This window comes from Vombatus ursinus, unplaced genomic scaffold, assembly GCF_900497805.2.
Source record: "Vombatus ursinus unplaced genomic scaffold, bare-nosed wombat genome assembly UNPS02008961.1, whole genome shotgun sequence".
NCBI lineage: Eukaryota > Metazoa > Chordata > Mammalia > Diprotodontia > Vombatidae > Vombatus > Vombatus ursinus.
This window is the reverse complement of record NW_020948739.1, coordinates 9,778,014-9,800,250: the sequence shown is the minus strand read 5'-3', so window position 1 is coordinate 9,800,250 and position 22,237 is coordinate 9,778,014. Positions and strand designations below refer to the sequence as shown.

The following is a 22,237-nucleotide window of genomic DNA, read 5'->3' as shown; positions in this document are numbered from 1 at the left end:
AACCACATATTCTTGAATAAACATATGCAAAATTCCAAGTGGTAGGGTACATTATTTATACAGCAGAAGTGAGAAGGCTCTGGCAATGTTGTGGTTATTAAATTTATTTCTAAAATCCTCTTTCTTGAGAACCATCCTCTAACAGCCCAATACCACCCCATTTCCTCACGCTGTACACCAACTGCTCAGAGATATGGATAGTTTCCTCATACGTCAGTCTTACCCTCTCTGAAGGGTTTCAAACCCCACGTTTCAGGCTTTTCCATTTCCCCGGCTCCATTCAAAATTAAGCTGTCTTGTCCTCTAATCCCTCCTTAGTTATAAAGTTAGTATCTTAATGCATTGGCTACAGCACATATTTGTATTTTACAAAGGAACTTCAGTGCCTTAATCCAAAGGAGTGACTGGCAGCACATAAGGCACCATGGCAAAATCATAATCAATAAACAAATCCCGCAAAAAGCCTTTGGACAGGCTATAAAAAAAAAATCAGACCTGTAAATAGTCTCCCCATCTGGTCAGTGCTCTTCTTCAAGAAAGGAAAGTGAATCTAATTCTTCAAAAATAATCAACTATTCTAAAACTAACCTCTGGTAATTATATAAGTTAATTACATTTTTAGGGCTTCTAAACAATTCCTCATTTTTGTGTTCTAAGAAAATATTAAATGGGAAAAGCAGATAAGGCAGATGGTATATTATCCAAGTCATCTTACATCCAAAAGGAGCCTCCAGTTGGCTAAAGGAACCTGTGAAGGGACTTAATAAAGGAATTGGGAAAGAAGAGTAATCTCTGGACACCAACTCTCAGTCACCTTGAGGACACTGAGACAGCTCTTAGAAATCATCTACTCTACCTCTCATCCCTCATTTTATAGATAAAGGTTAGACTCAGACATGGTAAGTAACCTGGTCAGAGTCAGAAGGATGAGAGAACACAGATCTAGAGCTGAAAAGGACTGTAGATGATGAAATAAGGCCCAGAGAAGGTAAATGACTTGCCTGTGGTCATATAGGTAGTGTCAGAGAGCTGAGATTCAGAGCCAGGTTCTCCAAATACAAACCAGGGTTCTTTCTACATTACTATTTTAAAGAGGAGACCTATTTTTTTTCTCCCCTCCAAAAAGAGAAAATAAAACTGAATCTAAATATAACCATATGCATTTTTCACATCTGTAGAATTTGCAAACTAATATCTCATAGGTGGCTTACAATTTTCAGTAATCTGGTGACTGTTAAAGATTGTCACGTTGTATCCTCTTCATTTAAACAGTTGTAGGTTGACTCACTAAAGGACTGTCCTGTGAGTCGTCTATTACTGTTTACATCAAGTCTTCATGTGCATAAGTTTGGGGGATTTTTGCTCTTAAGTATGTTTTTTGTTTTTTAGTGAGGCAATTGGGGTTAAGTGACTTGCCCAGAGTCACACAGCTAGTGAGTGTTATATGTCTGAGGCTGCATTTGAACTCAGGTCCTCCTGACTCCAAGGCTTGGTGCTCTTTCCACTACACCACCTAGCTGCCCCTTCAGTATGGTTTTGACCAAAATGCTTCAAGTCTAAATTTTTTGTGTTTTTTGTTTGACAAACATTGCTCAAGCTTTTATGTAAATGTATGTATGCCATAAATTTTCCTCTGTTCTTATTCATTTTCTACATTGTACTTTAAAAAATATATTATGTATAATAAATGTGCCTAACATACTTCTTAAAAAAAAAAAAAGACCAGCTACCATAATTTTTTTATTAAACTAATCAACAAGATCAAGCTAGTAATATGATCTGCAGAGACTTGGTGATAGCAATTACACTGCTGTATGGAATGATTTCACTAAGGCTATTCTAATACTACACACATATTCAATTTACAGGGAAAATGCAAAATTTTCTTTAGGGCTAACATGCAATAATACCCAGCAATTACTCTCACTTTCACTAAAGTTTCATGTGTTTTTGACATGGAGGCAAGCCTCAGTTCTCTAACACTACACCACAGAATTCAAGCTCTGGCAGGCCCTAATATATAAGAAAGGCCTTGATAAAGCAAAAACCATCTCTGTCATCCAAGGACCACCCTAGCAAAGTTCAGAGAAGTTCACCAGTGTTGGCCATCATATGATTAATTTTTTTAGCCACAGAATACAGAAGAGTTGGATTATGCAAACTGTATTCACAAAATCAAGAATCTTTAAAAAGCAATGTGAAAAGAACTTACTTGCTAGACCGTGGGACTACCATCTCAGCCAATGTTTCATACTGCTTTACCCAGTCATTGTGGTTTAACCTGCAAAAAAAGCATGCAACAAGTATTCGAAAAGAGTAAAAAATTTTTACTTCAAAACAAAGTAATTAATTATGAATGTCTAAAAAATTTGTTAGAGCTATAAAGAACATTTGTGTTCCCTAATACCTAAAACCTACTTTACCAAGAAAGTCTTCAACTTTTCTAACAAAAGTGAACTTCAAATGCATTAAGAGAGCTCACTTCTTTATTTCACGTTTCAAAAGCAGAACAACATAGATCTAAGTTTATAAAGAAATGATAGAAAGTATGCATTTTCAATTACTTTAATAATCTTATTTTCTAACTGTACTTCATTTAAGGTAAAGTAATTACATGTCAATAATACCATTTTCTTTCAGTTACATTTTGGGGGAGTAGGAAAATCCATAGCTATTTAAAGCAAAGAACATTAAGGTTATGTAAATTAAGTGAAAAAAGACTGTAACACCAGGGAATATTGTTCAATTTCCTCTGGAGGCCATGTTTTTTGCTGTTTCTGAGAAAAAGGAGACTTTTCTGACCCTGGAGAGGCAAGATTATAGGTATGTCTATATCTATACCTAACTTTCCAAGTGAGATGCTTTTGAATCCTGTTTTCAATTAAGGTGCATAAAATACTATCAAAAAAGGCAAAAAATAAAAACTTCTCCTAGCCTTTGAACATGTATAATGGCAAAAATTGTTAGTGATTTAATAATTCAGTTAAGCAAATCACTTATTTACAAAGCAAGATTAAGTTATAAATGCTCTTGTCATACAACTGATAGTATTTTTATACATAATATACCATATGCAAGAGGCACTAAGGTACAGTGGATAGATATGGTCTCAGAGCCAGAAAGACCTAGGTTCAATTTCTGTCACATCTTGGCTATGTGACCGTGGGCAAGTTACTGAACCTCTCTAGGGCTCTAAGGTACAAAGAAGGTACTTACCTACACTGATGAAATCACAGATCCTGCCCTTAACTCTACTACAAACATACAACACACATGCAGATAAATAGATATAAGACCTTAACTAGGATTAGTGTTGCTCTGATAAAAAAAAAAATGTTCAGTCTTTGATCCTGCAATTCTAAAAAAACAAAACTAATTTCTATAAATTTATACTGGTTTCTGCAGCTACTTTCCCTAGGCAAAAAGAAAACTACTCCCAGCCTGAGCAGCAGGGAGAAGGCACCATTACTGTGCACTCCCCCTCTTCAACAACATGTATCAATCAGCTGTACTGCTGGGAGCTTGCCTCTCCCTAGATGACCATATAGGGCAGAAAGATAGGAAGCTTACTGCTTGGCAGCTCCCTCTTTAGCTTGAACCCTGAGGATTTCATTATTTCAAGACTACCGGAGCTAGTATAAATGCTTCTGCTAAATTCCAATCCTACTCAGTTTTGCTTCAGATAACATTTAAGTGTCGAAAGCAGGCTCATTTAAAGTTCAAGTAAACATTAGTTTGACAGGTATCTCAGGCTGAAAGGGATCTTCTTAAGACCCATCTCTTAATTATAGATACTTAAACCATCTTAACTTCAAGATTTCTTAGAAAATAATAAAATAGCTTCCCTTAAAAATGTGAAAAGAATTTATAAATCTAAGCGAATTCTTCAGCACTTCTAAAAATATACATTTAAAATTATGTAAATGGACTGTTTCAATTTATAACTGGTATTTCCATCACAGATTCTACTGTGGTGGGCAATATGGAAGAATCAAAGTCAAAAACTTTTATTTTAATTTTATGGACTCAGTAATCCAACAATTTCAAACAGAAATAAAAGAAAAAAATGGAATATTTTTCTTGCATTTTAAGAATTAAAATCTTTGATGTCATGAGTACATACTTTGGAACTACCACCAATAATGTGATGAGATACTCTGAATCAAGGACAAAGTCATCTTTCTTTACGATTTCTGCTAGGCTTCTAGTTAATAAACTTCCCCTGTAGAAGAAAAGGGAGGAGGGAAGATGAGAGCGAAGAAAAGAAAACTACCCATTAAATTTGAAAACACGCACATATAAAACTAATAGAAATAAGGAAATAACATTTTTTATCATTTATTGATACCGTGGCTAACATTCTATTGAAGCTATAGTTACTATTTTAATAAAGAGCAATTAGTGAAAATGTAACCTGAGAATTACAACAATTATGACTAAAATTATTTTTTTTCTCTCAGCATTCCTTTTAATTTTGTTTCTATTTTACCCTTTACTCTTCATTTGTACAAGGTATTCTCTTGCTTGACAGGTACTTCGAATTAAACATTGGTAACTTTAATTTGTTTTTATAAAACTTCATTCCACCACATTTGTGTAATAAACACCAAAGCAAACATTTACAACATTTTTCCCCTTCTAAAGCAAGGGTTAACTCTTTTTTTTTTAAGTCATAGACCCTTTGGCAGGCTGGTAAAGTCTATGGACTTCTCAGAATAAGGTTTCTAAATGGCATAAAATAAAATGTATAGGATTACAGAAGAAACCAATTATACTTAAGTACAGTTACTGCAGTATTTTTTGTTGTTTGTTGCTTTGTTTTTGTTTTTTTGTTTTTGGCTAGGCAATGGGTTTAAGTGACTTGCCCAGGGTCACACAGCTGAAAAGTGTTATGTGTCTGAGGCCTAATTTGAACTCAGGTCCTCCTGAATCCAGGGCTGGGTGAGCCACCTAGCTGCCCCTGCAGTATTTTTTTTAAAATAAGTTTACAAGCCACAGGTTAGGAATCCCTGTTCTAAAGTGGGTCTGAAAAAAAAGTGCATCTGCATACTCCATACTATTGCGTCTTAGTCAATGAATCCAATAAACAATCATGTCCCATTTCAAATAATTCTTGAATTCACATCTTTAAGTCTTTCAGTTATGGCTTTTCACTATTGAAGATTTCCTGATCTTTCCCTACCACCAAAATTAACTGTCTCATCAGCTGCACCTATTCATATAACTAAGGTCTACCAAGTCTCTAAGATAACAATCAACTCACAGCACACACAAATAAACAAAAGTTAAAAAATACAGATTTACTTCACTGCAAAAATCTTCATAAAAGTAATAAATTGGTTTACTGGTTATTTGTCTTACATGAGAATTTCTCACTTTATTATCATTATTATTATCATTATTTTTTAAAAGACTGGGTCTCTCTATCTTGCCCAGCCTGGAAGCACATGGGCTACTAGACACCTGATCACTCTCAGATCAGCATGGAGCTTTGATCTATTTGATTTCTGACCTAAGCCAATTTGTACTTCCTTAAGCAACCTGGTGGGCAGCTAGGTGGCAAAGTGAATAGAGCACTGGATTTGGAATTAGGAAGAGTCATCCTCCTGAGTTCAAATCTGGCCTCAGAAACTTATTAGCTGTTTGACCCTGGGCAAGTAACTTAACCCAGTTTCCTCATTTGTAAAATTAGCTGGAGAAGGAAATGACAAACTGCCCCAGTATCTTTGTCAGGAAAACTCCAAAAGGAGGTCACAAAGAGTCAGACTTGACTGAAATGACTTAACAACAATAATATAAAAGGCAACCTGGTGGCCCCCTTTTCTTGGGGGTTCACCATGCCAATGCTGAACTTAATGTAGAGACCCAATCAGCTTAGCCCATTGAAGCTCAGAATGCCTGAACTGATTGAGACTGGCAGGGATTATAGGCATGAACTACTGCATTCTGCAATTTCTCACTTTATAAGAAATTATACAATAGACACATTAAGTTTTCAGTGACATTAACTGTATAGTTTACCTGTAAAATCATCATCTCTGACTTTAAAGATATCATTTATTAAACAAGCACCATAAACCTTACCTTCATCTCTTTTAGCTTTCCTGAATTCTATTAAAAAAAAAAACTCTTCATAAGTTTTCCACATTAGTCAAAAATAATACCATTTTGCTAATGGAAATATGAAAACTGAGCTTACTGGAGAATGACCATGTCTATTTCAATACTCTCTATAATATTCCACCAATTGTTCACATTCAAATAAAGAATAGGTAGACTTACGCATTCTTTCTTTCCAAATTCTGAAGACTGCCTTTCAGATTATTATATGCAGATGCTCGGGCTTTCAAGTCATTGTCAATTTGATTTACTCCCTTTAAAAATCAAATAGAAAAAAAGCTGAAATTTAATCAACAAATTTGTTATTTTTACACCTAAGTACCATTAAAGAAGTTGGAGCCAGACACTTGGTTTCCTGTTAAACAGAAACACTGCGATACTTTTCTTCCATAAATAAAAAGGACATTTCATTTCATATAATATTTTAAAAGCATATTATTAGCTAAAAGCTACTAAAAGGCTAAATAATGTTTCCAAAATAAATCATTTAGAAAAATTCTGTTATAATCATATACTATTACTGCATCAAGTGACCTTAGAACATGGTCTCAATGAAATTGAGAAAGTACGGTTAAGTGCCATTTGCAAATGTCACAAAAATGATTAAGTTTGTCCCAGACTGAATCCAAAATCATGGGGGAAAAACAACACAAGCAAACAATTCATCTGACCACCAAGGTCTGACTCACTGATCACGTGACATCATTCCACTGTTATAATGTTAGCAAAAAGACGAACGTACTTTAGTCACTTAAACCAAATAGAAGGGAAAAAATCATACAATAGGCCTGCATTTTCAAAACTAGTCAGTAATGGATACATTCTAAAATGAACTACACACGTCTATGTGGCTCGGTTTCCTCATATTTGTAAAATGAGGCAGGCAGCCTCAATGTTCTCTAAACATTATCATTCTATCCTAATCCTAATCCTGACACACACCTGCCAATTATGACAAGTTATTAACAATAACTGAAGTCTGCGCCACCTTTCTCCTTTTCCTTTGACATCAGTAATTGCCAGCCCTTGAAATGCCTACAGGTCTTAGTTCAGCCTAACACAGAAACAGAAAGTTCCTGCCACTGCTTCCAACAACCCACTGGTTCAGCATTTAAAGAGAGGTGTTGTTTCTATTACCTTCACAAGAGAAAGAAATGAGGGTGTTCAATATATCTGCAGTAACCAGATATTGATAGGCACTGTGGTCATGGTTACAGTTCTTCTCCAGGGCAACTTTTTGCCTTTACTTTACAGCGTTTTACTTTCTCTACTTTGTAGCTATTACTGTCAAATTTAGAATCTACTGACTACTATGATAATGAATATCAAATATTCTGAAAATAATCCCCATCCTGGATGCTTCCACAAGCTAAAAAAAAAAAAAAAAAGCCAAATTTAACAAGTTCTTTATTTAATAATTAAGCAAAATACTTAAGTATTTTATTAAAATTGCTTTAAATGACTTGAATTGGGGCAGCAAGGTGGCTCAGTGGATAAAGCACTGGCCCTGAAGTCAGGAGGACCTGAGTTCAAATCTGGCCTCAGACCAAACACTTGACACTTACTAGCTGTGTGACCCTAGGCAAGTCACTTCACCCCAAATACCCCCCCCCAAAAAAGAAAGAAAAATGACTTGAATTGTGCATCATTCATATGCTACAAAGCAAAGTTTTTCAACATGGATTTTATCAAATTAAAAGATCTATCATTTTGAACTTAATCCTAGTCATTAGTCCTAAAGGAAAAAAAAAATACCTGGCTAAGTGCTAGGATGGCTCCAATGAGGTGGGTTTGAAAACACAGTTTTTTCCTAACAAGCTATAAATTTGTTCCCAACTTTGTGTAAAATCATAAGTACCCACTAGAGCATAACTAAAGTTCAACTGTTTACAATTATAAGTTTGTAAATAGATTTAATGCCTCAAGAGCACTGAGCAAGATAGACTAATTGATCCTAATCCCAAAAAGTTGGTTCGAGTCTACCAAAATTTGTTTCATGAAGCATTATGCCCCTTGATGTTATTATATCTTCTTTTCTTCCTTCAATTATGTAAATTTTCCCATCTTAATTAAACACTATTATGGTAACCAAAGAGAAAACTGGGTCATAAAAAAAAAATCCCTCTCACCCCCCCTCCCCAAATTTCTGTTTGGTTTTCAAATTTATTCTATAGCTTTTTCTGTGGCATATTTACCTCCTGGGTTGTGTGTCTCTCAAGCTGATAATAAACTCTGTTTATATAACAACCAAAGGTCCAGGTATATGCCAACCAAGGGTCAGGGACGTTAAAAAGGAGACAAAGCAGAAGTATGAGGAGAAGCCAGCTTGGGAGACAAATTTGCCATGAATAGTTCACTAAGTGGATAATTTGCATAGAAATAACAAGAGTTGACTACAGAGGGAGGTATCTATTTTCATGTGTTATAAAGTGCCGCCTCAGACAATAGTGTGGTCTTGTGTAAAGAAAATGCTAGCTACTTATTATTATTAACATATAAGGGATCTATTTTAGATGAAACATCAAACTGTTCATTTTTACTAAAATACTAAGGGAACTTGAGTTAAATTATCCTTGATTCCTGATTTCATTTACATTTAATTGAACAGCATCCCATACAACAGAACTTAATGGGAGCAAGGGCAATCAGTCAAGGTAATTTAGATCCTAACTAAAGTCAAACTGTTCAGATCACCGTAACTTGGTAAAAAATAAACTGGTTCTTAGCTACCTTCCTCATTGAAATTTCTGGGGAAATCTTCTGGGAAACCATTTATTCTTGAGATAATTTTGGTAATATTCATGTGTTCCAAAGATTGTTAGATTTAGCTGGTAATTTACAAAAGAAGCAAAAATTACACTTACTGAACATACCACGTAGCTTGAGTAAACATAGGAAAAGTATGCTTTTTATGTACTTTCATGTGATGAAATAAAAATATGATTGGTCTTTAGTCATAATGTTATTTAGTATTTCAATCAGTGATATGAGCAAATTAATTTGGCAAAAAGGTATCACAGTTAGTCATCTATATAATAAATAAAATTTTTAAGGTCCTGTCTTTACTCTGATCTTACCTTGGCAATTATTTCAGAAATATTTTTCAGGGACTGCTTGATTGGATACTTGGCCATATCCCATTGGAACCTTGTTATATATGTAACCAAGTCAACTGAAATGTAGGAATAAGTTAAATTTAGTTACTGAACACTGAAATTCTAAGAAGCTTAATATTCATTATTATAATGAGAAAAGGGGCCTTGAGAAAGTTAACAGAAACCATAAATCTCATTACCATAAATTATTATATAAGTTTGAGGGCTACATTTACAGAAATCAGGATTCCAACCTCATACCAAGCTAATTATTTGACTTCTCCATTTTACTGGTTGATCCTTGGTGTAGCCCAAAGTGTAATACACAGCTTCCCTCAAGCTAACAAAGGTTTTACACTTTTAGACACAGGTAGTATTATGTATCTTGAATAAGTAACAGTAAGTGCTGAGTGTTGAATTAGGACTGTGTAGAGACATATCATTTTGCGCTTTCAAACACAACATGAGTTTTATTTTTAAATAAGTAAACAAAACTATGGAAAGAGCAAAGGTATAAAAGCATTCATAGGGAACATTTTCTGTGATATCAATTTTAAGTGGTTAAATTTCAAAGGACATAATTTGGCCCAATTCATCCAAATTCTTTTAACAATCAACTCTGCTATATAACAAGGGTGTATGTATTTAACATTACATGCTAACTTCATTATCTGCTTTTTAAGTATAACGACTCATATCTAATTTATGAAGTAGTAAGATTGTGTAAAATCCTTGGCTTACCTCCATTAGCCAACAGGTTTTCTTGAACTTTATCTCTACTATCTTCTAGTACATCAGACATATACTGGGCCACTTTCTTAACAACTCTTGGTGAGGAAAAAAAAATGGGAATTATTTTAGAGAAATAAAGATAGTACAAAGAAATAAGACCTAAAACTATAAACTTGAATAATGAAAACATATAATCATAAATCAATATGTTCTCTTTTAATACGGCAGTGCCCATAATGCACAATCTCTTATCTTCTAAAAACTCTTATTTCAAGAGTAAGATGGACCATGTGACTTTTGCTTTGATTTTTCTTAAAAGTAAATTTCTGAATCTGATGCAATCATCAACTAAAGTTTTAAGAATACATAAAGATGAACAATAAAGGGACATCAGCAATGGTGTCTGATATCAGTGGAAAAGTAAAGAAGGTGGAAGGCTAATAGAAGATGTATGTTTAGTAGAAAGAAAGAACACTGAATTGTTGAGCAGGAGAAACTTCTAGTTCTGGCTCTATCTTTGATAGATGACCTAAACTCTTTGGGTGGTAAACTCCATCAAAGGCTTCTGAGACCAATAAACAAGAATCATGAAGCAAAGTTGAAATGAATTTACGATATTCACATCTGTAAATAAAGGTGTTGGATTACGTGATCTCTAAGATCCCTTATTACTCTAACATTCTGTAACTCCATGAAACAGACTGTAACATTCCACATATTAGATGATCACAAGTTTGAATAAAATACTTAAGGAATGTACTCCAGACATGCACTGGAAATAGCTTCAGTAAGATATAACAGAGTAAAAGAGAAGGAATTATATATTTAAATGGAATAGCAAGTCATACAAAATAAATTTACAGTTTCATATGCAATCTTTTTTTTATTATACTATGTTATGGAAATGCTTGTTTTATTCCATAGATTAAAAATAAATAAAATTTTTAAAAAGTGAAGGATGAAGAAGAATTATTAATGATTCATTAATTTAAGAAATACTTTATTGATCACTTAAATGTTAGTTGAACTGAGGAGAATCAAATTCAGGTATAAGAAACTTTTTTTTTAGATACTGTGGCATACAAAGTTATGTGAGGCATGATGCTTACTCTAGTGGATCTTAAAATCTGATAAAAGAGTTAGTATCCCTCAGATCATACAGCTATTAGGTGTCAGTGCCAGAACTGAAAGTCAGATAGTAGAAAAATCAGTGCTATTTCCATTACTACCTGACCCATTAGGTGATTTTTTTTTCTTTGCCTTTAAGAATCAGTTCTGCTATTGAACTGTTTCTTTATCATTAAATAGCCTTAGTTGCTAAGCAGATTTATAAAATCTTTTGAAGCCAAGTGCCACAAGGGTATATTATCTGTAGATGAGGAAGTTATGGCCGTTGGGAATAGATACCTTCCTTAGCTCTGCTCATCCAGGACTAGCTTTTCTCTTAGAAAAAAAAAATTGCTTGGATGGTGGATACAACTATGCTCAGGACCAGGGTGTAATGTTGTTCTGAATTTTTAAATGCTGCCTATTAAACTAAAACCCCTAACACCTTGCAAGATAGGTGTATAAGGTTAACAGAGACTTCTACGTAATTCTCAGTTCACCTAACCTAAAGTTACAGTATAATTCTGAATGTCAGAATTAAAAGAACTATATATGAAATAAAGCTTTCCTAAAATGGTCTTTGCTTGTTGCCTCTCCTTTTAATTTGTGCATTAAAAAAATAATCATTTTCCAAAATTATCTAGATGAGCATTATCTACTATTAAACTTAAATGACTAAAGGTTATGAACAATTATTACAAAGGTTTATTTTAATCCATAATATGCAGATTAAAAAACTTGATACCCTTCCACAAATGAATCCAGTTTGGCCAACTCATCTGATAATCCAACTAAAACATCCAGTGTGCCAACCTAAAAGACAAAAACAAAAAACAGTATCTTGAGTCTCATTCTATTTCTATTAATCAATCAACAAATATTTATTAAGCACCTACTATGTGGCAGGAACTCTGTTAAGCACTGAGGATACCCTGCAACACTGGCCTCACTGCTCTTGCTCCAACAAGACATTCCATCTTCTGGCTTTATGTACTTCATTGGCCGTTCCTCACGAGTAGATTTCCCTTCTCACCTCTGCTTCTTGGCTTCCTTCATGTCCCAGCTAAAACTCTACCTTGTACAAGAAGGCTTTCTCAATTTTCCTTAATGCTAGTGCCTTTTCTCTTATGTTAATGACTTCCTTCTTTCGATCATCTCTGATTTATCCTGTATATATTTTGTTGGTACATAGTCATTTGCACGTTGCCTCCCTCGTTAAACTGTGAGCTGCCTGAGAGGAAGTACTCTTTTGCCTTTCTCTTCATCCCGAGATGCATGGTGCCTGGCACATAGTAGGTATTTAATAAATGCTAACTGATTGACTTTGCATATCTCTAGTATATACCTCTCCATGAAAATGTTGTCTCCCCCATTAGAATGAGAGCTCCTTGAGGGCAGGAACTGCTTTCACCTTTTTGTTGTTTCTCCAGTGTTTAGCACAGTGCCTGAACACATGTTTACTCATGTAAACACTTACTAAATGCTTGTTGATTGGCTGACTGTTGTTGTTTCCTCGTAGTCTTTATCTACACTGTATCATTAGAAACTACCTGATTCAGTGTCATTCTAAAGTCCTGCTCATGCTCACTGTATTTTAGCTCACAATTCTCTATCAAACCATCCAATATTTTTCATAAATGTCACACATAGTTGCAAACATCACTTCAAAATCATTAAGGAAATCTGTATCCCAGAACCCCTACTTCTCATCAAACCTGAGTTGCCATTTAATGCGGTTTTTTGTTGTTGTTGAAAGTCACTTTGCTGTTGTCATATGAGAGTAATGTAGAAAAACACAAGATGCTTTCATTAGCTTCAGAAATGGATACTAATAAAATTGTGCAAAAATTTAGAACTTTAAATTTTAGCAACTTTTGAAAACTACAAAATTGTGTATTTAGCTACAACGTAAGAACAATTTGTTGCCATTTAATGGTAAGTATGATTACATAGATGAAGTCCTGAAAAACGATTTTAGTAAACAATATGTTCCCTTTCATAAAACAAAAACACATTCAAGTTATTCTATTCTTAAATATGCTATGATGCTCAGAAGTATTCCTCAGCAATATGAAGGAATACCATGGGACAGTGAAGAGGATGCTACAGCTGGGTTCAAGTCCTAACTCTGTTGCTTACAACTTGTATGATCTAAGACAAGTCACTTCACTTCCCTGAATCTCATATGTAAAATTAGGGAGTAGATTAAAAGGCCTCAAAGGGCCTGCCAACTCTAAGTCTATGATTCTATGAGATTTTCATTTCAAAACATTAAAAAATTATGAATACATCAAATGTTTTCACTAGATCCTCATCCTTCTATACTTCAGTTTTAAACAAAGAAAGATGTTAATAGAATAATAGAAATGTTGTTTGATTTCAGGGCCCTATTTCTTCCTAGTTCCTTCCTAGCAATATCAGTAATACGTCAATTTATCTGTACTCACACATCCAAATGAACCTCCACATTAGTTGTAGCAGAGAACTTTGAACACCAGACAACTACATATAAAACTGACTATAAGTAAGAGCATGAAAACTGAAGTAGAAAAACAAGTTCAGAATGCTTTACTTATTATGCAGCAATGGTGTTGACTCAAACAGCATTAAAATGTACTTTTTAAAAAGTAAAATATATACTAATATTGTCCTAAAAAAGTAGGAAAATTCTAAGTTTTTCACAAATTGTTTGAATAGAGAATTAAATTCTGGTGTGTGCTTTAATTCTCCAAAATGCAGCTATCTTTTTTCTATGAAAAGCTCTAATGAATACTACTACCCTTTTCCTGATTTGCTAATAATGAGGAAATCAAGTACTGAAATGCCTATGCTGGATATTTGAGAAAATGAAGCACTAAGGAATATTAAACCTTACTACCTATGCACTCCATCCCACCGGGCCTTTCCATCTGTCCTGCAGCTGACCCCTTATGAGCTGCGTCTTCAAAGCTTCCTGACTCCTTATTAGAATGTTAGTTCCTTGACAGTAAGATGTGTCCTTTTTATTTGAATCCCCTATACTTGGCACAAAATAAACTTTTAATAAAGGCTTTTAAATGCATGCATTTAGTTTATACATGCATGCATTCATTCATTCATTTACCTTTAAGTCAGGAATGTTGAACTTTGAATTAATAGAAAGATTATTACTTTTGGTTGTTGCTGCGTGTAATTTCTCCCATGTTTGCTGGCATGTTTTCTCCCCAGGAGCTGATATAAGCCAGAACTCACTCATGCTTATCAAGGAATTTTTCCAAAAATAAGATTGATACTGAAATAGAAAAAGGACATGGTGACACATAATATATTTCTAAATTACACCAATTTCTTAATATAACAACTTCACAATCTGAAGTATACAAAATGTCAATGCCTCTAAATAATAAATATTGATTAAATTTATTCCCCAGGAAAGGGATTTTTTAAAGAATATAGATTAAATGTAAGATAAAAGATAAAGAAACTTGAGGTACCAAATTTATGAAATAACAAAATTTATATGAGAGCAACACATAAGACTACATCAAAATAAATTATTCATACTAATAATTATAGTCCACAAATTTGAGAAATCCATATCATAGACCAAGAGAGCTAAAAGGGCCTCAAAAATCAATCAGTGTTGGGGCAGTTAGGTGGCGCAGTAGACAGAGCACCAGCCCTGGAGTCAGAAGGACCCAACTTCAAATCTGACCTTAGACACTTGACACTTACTAGTTTCATGACCCTGAGCAAGTCACTTAACCCCATTGCCTAGCCAAAAAAAGGCAACTAGTCCAATGTTCTCATCCCATACATGAGGAAACAAGCTCAGAGGTAAAGTTACTTATCCAAGGTCACTTATTTAGTTCTAGTAGCAGACAAAGAGTTTCCTGACTTTCAGTCCAGTGCATTTTCCATTAACACCCAGCTGGAAACATCAAGATAAATAGACTCCATTTTTCCACTGGGAAAAATCTAAATTTAATCAACACATTTCACTGAACCCATGCATAGCAACCAATATGCACCCTCACATGTTCACTGGTTCCAGAAAAACATGTTTGGAAACATGTTTCTCCCATACAGCGGAGAGTCAGTTCCACAGGAAGAGAGATAAGTGAAGCCAAGCTAAAATTTCAGGCACAGAATATGCTGAATGGAAAAGGGCACAATGGAGAATGAGCAGCGGACCGCAGGACACCAAACTCATGGCAGCACTATCCCTATAAGGCTTAGTCAGAGAGGAGTTACTGAGGTAGGCAATCTGCCTACCAATTTAAGGTGGGCTAAGAGATCTTATGGTAAGGTCGTGAAGTCTACTATGAAGTCTTAACAATAATATCATTAAATTATGTCTAGCACATCATTGTGTACAGCATGCTCTCACATTATTTTTTATATCCCATCAAGCTATTCATGAGAACATCAGAGGCCTACCCAGTCGTGAAAACTGGGTAGCCAACCCTACCCAGACAAATGGTCATTCAGCCTCCTTGTTGCACATTTTCACAAGCTATCCTCCACATCTGGAATTCTCTCCCTCCTCATCTACCTCCTGGCTTCCTTAGATTCCTTCAAGTACCAGTAAAAATCCCACCTTCTCCAGGAAGCCTTTCCCAGTCTCTCTTAATGGTGATGGCTTCCCCGTCAACTGAACACGGTTGTTTGGGGCAGCTAGGTGGTGCAGTGGATAGAGCACTGGATTTAAGACTCATCTTCATGAGTTCAAATCTGGCCTCAGACACTGGCTGTTTGAATCTGGGCAAGTCACTTAATCATGTAGGCCTCGGTTTCCTCAACAAACTGAAGAAAAATAGCAAACCACTCCAGTATCTCTGCCAAGAAAACCTCAGATGGGGTCACAAAGAGCTAGACACAACTGAAACAGCTCAACAACATAGTTGTTTGCATGTTGTCTCCCCATTAGACTGAGAGCAGGACCTGTTTTTGCCTTCTTTTATATCTCCAGCACTAATCACAGTCCCTGTAACACAGTAGGCACTCAATAAATGCTTGCTGACTTGACTTTAATTCTTCTTCTAAGGGTTGGTTAAGGCTACTTTTTTTTTCCATTTTCTTTAAAAAATAAGTAAACATTGTCTGAAACACACTGAACATCCATGAGCAAAAGATCTAAGTGGGTTAAAAAAAATCAAGAGGAAGAATTTAAATACTTGAAAATATAAGGAGTTAAAAGTGGTATTCAGGGGCAGCTAGGTGGCACAGTGGATAGAGCACCAGCCCTGGATTCAGGAGGACCTGAGTTCAAATCCGGCCTCAGACACATAACACTTACTAGCTGTGTGATCCTGGGCAAGTCACTTAACCCCATTGCCTAGCCTAAATAAATAAATAAAAGTGGTATTCAGAATAAGTCTCATTTTGTTCTGCCCCGGAATTCAATTCGAGGTGCCACGTTTTAGGGAAGACACTGATAAACTGAAGGGTATCTAGGCAGCATCTAGGATGGGATGATAGTTAATGCCATATGAAGACTAGTAAAAGGAACCAATGATCTTCAGTTTGGAGAAGATGATATAGGGAGGGGCATACATTTGAAGCATTCCATGGACTGAAGTGCAGAATAGGGACTAGACTCTTTGAACCCAAGAGATTGGGTAAAAAAGCAATAAACTGGATAGAGGCAGATTTAGGCTTGATATAAGAAGAGAACTATTAGAGCTATACAGAAGGAGAATGGATTGGGTAGTGGTTTCAAGATCACCAGATATTTTTTTTTCAATGTTTCAACTTATTGATTGTTAAGCATAAATAATAAAAAAAAAACAAATATTTCAATGTACAAAGAACAAAAAATAGCACTGTAAATGAAATTGTGAACTTGTTATATGTAGGGTTTTCTTTTGAGTATATACTAAATCTAATAACACAGTGACAAAACTGCCCTATCCAAATCCCCTTTTGAACTTTGGAGAGCTTCAAAAAGAGGACAGATGACCGTGTTGTCAGAAATGCTGTAGAGGAATTGTTAGATGTGGACCGGAATAAATAATCTCAAACATATTTCACAATTCTCAGATTCTGTGATGCTGCAGCTTACTATCCAGTTGGTACTATGATATTTTTTAAATCTACGATTCTCAGATTCATACACAGAAGAATTAAAATGTTAAAAATGTAATGTCTCCAAAAATGGAAATTATTTGCCCCAATTACTATAGGAAGTATCTGTCACATTTTTTTTTCTCTTGAAAGTTCTGGAAAAGTTATTCTTTTCTTCTTTCTTTTTTTTGGGGGGGGAGGGAAGAAAAGAAGAAGAGAAGTTACCAGATTTATACAGGATATGAGTTAATCAGATAAAGTATATATTTCTACTCCTTTATGTAACTAGGTAATCCAAAGAGATGAATGTTCCAGTTCTCACTTCTGAGACTACCAGGTGGGGAACCTGCGGCCTCGAGGCCACATGTGGCCTGAGCTCTTCTTTATGCAGAGGTAGGAAGGGAAATTTCTCAGAGAACCTTATCCCCTTGCTTTAGCTGGGCAATTTATTAATAAGATGATGTTGGATATTGCCCCATACCCTCTCAACCTAGAGCCTGAACTTCTTTTTATTTTTCTCTTTTAGCTTACCTAGTACTTTGTAACTCTAGAATACTACTACTAACAATTAGTAGTGTGATATACTGCTTATTTGTATACTTGCCTTTATCATCCTACGAATTTGCAAGCTATTTAGGGACAAGAGCTATCTCTTATTCATCTACATATCAAATGAGATAATGTACGTAAAATGCATTGCAAACTTTAAAGAACTATAAATATCAGCTATTATTATTAATCTCCTACAACCCTAATTCAGTGTTTTATACATAGCAGATGCTCTGTTAATCTAATTAACCTAGAACCTGGTTAAATCTAGGGTCCTCAAAGCCTGGCACCAAATAAACTAAAAGATCTTCAACCCAAGACCTGCAAAGAAACAAGATTGTCCTTTTTCCTTGGACAGAACAATGTTCTTCCCCAAGAGGGCAAGATTCAAATGTTAGTGCTTATAAGAAGCCTGAGCTATCATTTTTTAACTATTTCATTTTACTAATGAAGAAACTAAAGTTCAGAGGAGTTAAATGATTTGTCTGAGATCAAATAGGTAAAGTGTAAAAACCAAGACTTGAACCCGGGTTTCCGATCTCTAAGTCTGATGCTCTTCCCATCATACCATGTTTCTTCCAGAACCTTTCCCCCACAGTACATCACCCCTTGAAAAGGTAAACTTAGTCTAAAATAAGTCATGGACATGGATGGTCATTTACATGGGCCTACGAAAAGAATCTTCTCCTTAACTGGGAAACAGATGGGAAGGCTAACTACAGTGCTCTCATTTTTTTTTTTTCCTGAAAATGTTCTACTCCCTCAATTTCAATAGACATTAATGCTAAGCACTTAAAATCTGCAGGGCATCGTGTACCAGGCTCTCAGGATACTACAACCATTATTAAACCACAGCTCCTACCCTCATGGAGGTCAACCTTATGGAGGACAGGAGAAATACAAATACCTATAATAAAAAATGAAACAATGAGAATACACATTTATAAAAGAGTATCTGTCTTCCAATTACTAGAAAAAAGTTCAAGATACTTAATAATCAAAGAAATGTATATTAAAACAGAAATACCACCTATAAAAGTACTCACACTAACAAAAGTAAACTAAAATACAAAATTCAATACCTGCTAACTGAATTTCAAAAAGAATTTTTCTGGAGGGCAATCTAGCAATTCAATGCAAGTGTTCTAAAAATCATTCCCAACAATTCCATTACTAGCCATGTGCCTTAAGAAAGGCACACAAAAAGAAAAAAGATTACTCTTATAAAGCATTATCTGAAATTGTGGAAAAATTAGAAACAACCTATAAGTTCCTTTAAATGAAGAAAGCAGAATTAGAAGATGAGTATATATGCCATCAATCTTATCATCTAACTGGAAGATATATACACAGCAACAAAGGAAGGAATCACAGGGAGGAAATAACTGATAAATTTATATATGTGTGGATGTACATGCATGTGTATGTATGTTAAAGGTCTTTTTTAAAAGTTTAGTTACAGGGGCAGCTAGGTGGCACAGTGGATAGAGCACTGATCCTGGAGTCAGGAGGACCTGAGTTCAAATCTGGCCTCAGACACATAACACTAGCTGTGTGACTCTGGGCAAGTCACTTAACCTCAATTGCCTCACCAAAAAAATAAAAATTAAAAAAAAGTTTAGTTATAACTAATAATGGCTAATATTTATATAGTGTTTTGAGGTTTTCAAAAGGCTTTATATATTCTGTCTCAATAAGTTCATAAGAAGTAAGTGCCAGGTACAATTCTAGTCCAAGGAGAAAGACTGTTAAACCAAATGGGGAAAAGGGGAAGATAGAATTGTTATCAGTAAAGAATATGGAAGAAAACAGCACTTGAGGCAAACCTTAAAAGCATCATCAAGATTAGAATATGGGGAGATTGGGTTTTGTTTTTTTTTTTCAGAAAGTGGGGGGAAGACTGGGAGGGAGAAATCCTGATATAGTAAACAATGTCAATAAAGGCATGCAGGTGTGGTACAAAAGGTAGATAGAAAGCTACAAAGTAGGGTGATGTGGGGAAAACCTTACATTCCAGAGTACAATTTGAATTTTATGTAGTACGCATTAAAAAGACACTGAAGAGAAAAGAGCAAGGATTTGATCAGATTAATAAATAAGGAAGATTATTCAATAGGGTGAAGGACAGTTTAGAACTCAGAGACGGCAGAAGCAGCAAGACTTGTTAGCTGTTAAAAGTGTCCAAGTAGGTGGTAAAAAGTGACTGCAATAGGGCAGTTAGCAGTAGAAATAAAAGTGACCTTCTTGCTATTTGATCATCACAGAAAACATTACATCTCATACCTCTAGTACCTGTACCAACCTATACAGGTTGTCTGCCATGCCTGGAACAAACTCCTCATTTTTATCTCTCAGAATATCTATATTCCTTCAAATCTCAGCTCAAATACCACCTCCTATACAAGGCTTTTCCTGATCCTCCACAAACTGCCTTTTATTCTGAATATATTTATATGTGTGCAAGTGTGTCCCAAAAAAATGTAAGTTCTTCAAAGCCAGGGACTATTTAATCTCTGTCTTTGTATTGCCAGCACTGAGCAATTACAAACTTTCCTATTACTGTCAAGGGCCTTACCATCCTCCTCCCTGTCACCCAAGCCTCAACCCTGGTATCATCTTCAACTCCTCGTTCTCATTCACCCCATATAGCCAATTCACTGATAATCAACATTTCTACCTTTATATTTCCCCATCTCTCCACTCACACAGCAACTCCTCTACCTCAGGGCCTCATCACCTCATCGTAGCCTTCCATTGGCCTCTCCCCACTCCAATTCATCCTCCACTGATCTGCCAAAGTGATTTTTCTAAGGTATAGGTCTGAATATGTCACCCACCCCTACTCAATGAACTTCAGTGCCTGTTATCTCCAAGATCAAACATAAAGTCCTTTGCTTGGCATTTAAAACTACTGAAACATAACCTGACCCCTTCCTACCATTCCAGGCTTCTCATATTTTACTATTCTATACACACACGCGCGCACGCGCGCGAAAGGATCCATCTACACCAGCCTAATTGCTTTTCCTCAAACACTGGCTGTCCCTCAGCTCTGGAAGTCTCTCTCTTCACTTCTCCCTCTTTGTTTCCTTCAAGACTCATCTCAAATCCCACTTTCTTCAAGAGATCTTTCCCAGACATGCCCATGTCTCCCCCTCCCCTGAAAGCGCCTGCTATCTGGGATTATTTCACATTTACAATGTACATAGCTCATTTTTATGTGGCTGTTTCCATGTTGTCTTCCCTGTCAGAACCTGAGCTACTTGAGGGCAGGGACAAGGTTTTTTCTTTTCTTTGTTCCTGGAACATTGTAAGTGCTGAATAAAAGTTTGTTTAGTGACTGATCAAATGAGATAATATCTGTAAACTGCTTAGCAGAGTGCCTGGCACTCTATAAAAGCTTATTCCCTTTCTCTCTCTTTTTTTCCCCTTAAAGGACACAAAACATGGGCTTAATAAACGCTTTTTGATTAACTGATGTGAACCAGTGAATATGAAGTCCTGTATTTGTGGAAGAAGGGGAGAATCTTAGCTAAATTGCAAGCTGCAAGCCTGCTTCCCATAATTGCCAGTTGGAGGTATGTGAGCCAAATAAATCACTCATGATAAATACAGGTCTCTTCTATTTTTCTCCTGACTGAACCTCACAATGAAGGGAGGGTCAGGGAGTAACACCACTGAAGATGCCGTTTGAGAGAAATGTCAAGTAGACAGAGAGATCTGAAAGTCATACTCACAGAAAAGTTAGTTTAGGCATCAGGAGGAGTGAATGAAATTGCCAAGAAAGTACAGAGAAAAGAAAATCAAGCACAGAGCATTGCCAAACAGATTCTGATGAACTGAAATGAAAAAAAAAGGGTCGGGAAGAGAACATGGAGTCAGAGATGGAAGGAGAAAAAGCAAGAGAGGTAGTATCTCAGAAACAGGGAGAAAAGGGCACTGAAAAAGAAGAAGTGGTCACGAGAACTGAAAGCTGCAGAGGTCATGGAGAAAAAGGAATGAGAAAAGGCCTCTGCATTTGGCAATCAAGAGGTCATTCATCACAGGGAAAAGAGTTTGAAAAGCATAATATGGATGGAAGTCAGTTTCTACAATCTACATGAGAATTCTAGACCAGATGAGGAATAGAAGTGATCACAAAATATTTGATTTAATGAATTTGAAAAGCTTTTGTACTAAGAAAATTAATGTAAATAGAGGGAAATAGTTAGGAATTTTTTTTTTTTTGCTTCAGATATCTCTAAAGGCCTGCTATCAAGATATATAGGGAACAAGCAGTAATATATAAGACCAAGAGCCATTCCCCAGTGAACAAACTGTCCAAGGATATGAAAAAAAAGTTCTCAAGAGAATGCAAACTATTACTTGCTACTATTTACTATTATTTGACTTTTTATTACTCCAAATCAAGGATAACAGAAATGAAAAACAAAACAACTCTGCGGTTTCACTTCACACAAAGCATATTAAACAAGATGACAAAAGAAAATAGTCATTATTGTTTGGGTTGTGGGAAGACTGGAACACTAATAAGATGTTGGTGAAGCTGTGAATTATAACCATACTGGAAAGGAATTTAGAATTATCTC

General features: G+C 35.5%; 1 protein-coding gene across 2 annotated transcripts in view; it reads right to left on the bottom strand.

Annotated features, from left to right (window-relative positions):
• ATP6V1C1 (ATPase H+ transporting V1 subunit C1) overlaps positions 1-22,237 on the bottom strand; it is a 147,089-nt gene that overhangs the window by 20,203 nt on the left and 104,649 nt on the right. For both annotated transcript variants that reach the window (XM_027849968.1, XM_027849967.1), the window contains 7 exons: positions 14,158-14,325; positions 11,800-11,867; positions 9,957-10,042; positions 9,198-9,292; positions 6,283-6,374; positions 4,124-4,222; positions 2,213-2,281 (listed from right to left, as the gene is read on the bottom strand). In XM_027849968.1, the coding sequence (XP_027705769.1) occupies positions 2,213-2,281; positions 4,124-4,222; positions 6,283-6,374; positions 9,198-9,292; positions 9,957-10,042; positions 11,800-11,867; positions 14,158-14,289 (641 nt within the window). In that variant the 5' untranslated portion in view covers positions 14,290-14,325. The remainder of the gene's footprint in view (positions 1-2,212; positions 2,282-4,123; positions 4,223-6,282; positions 6,375-9,197; positions 9,293-9,956; positions 10,043-11,799; positions 11,868-14,157; positions 14,326-22,237) is intronic.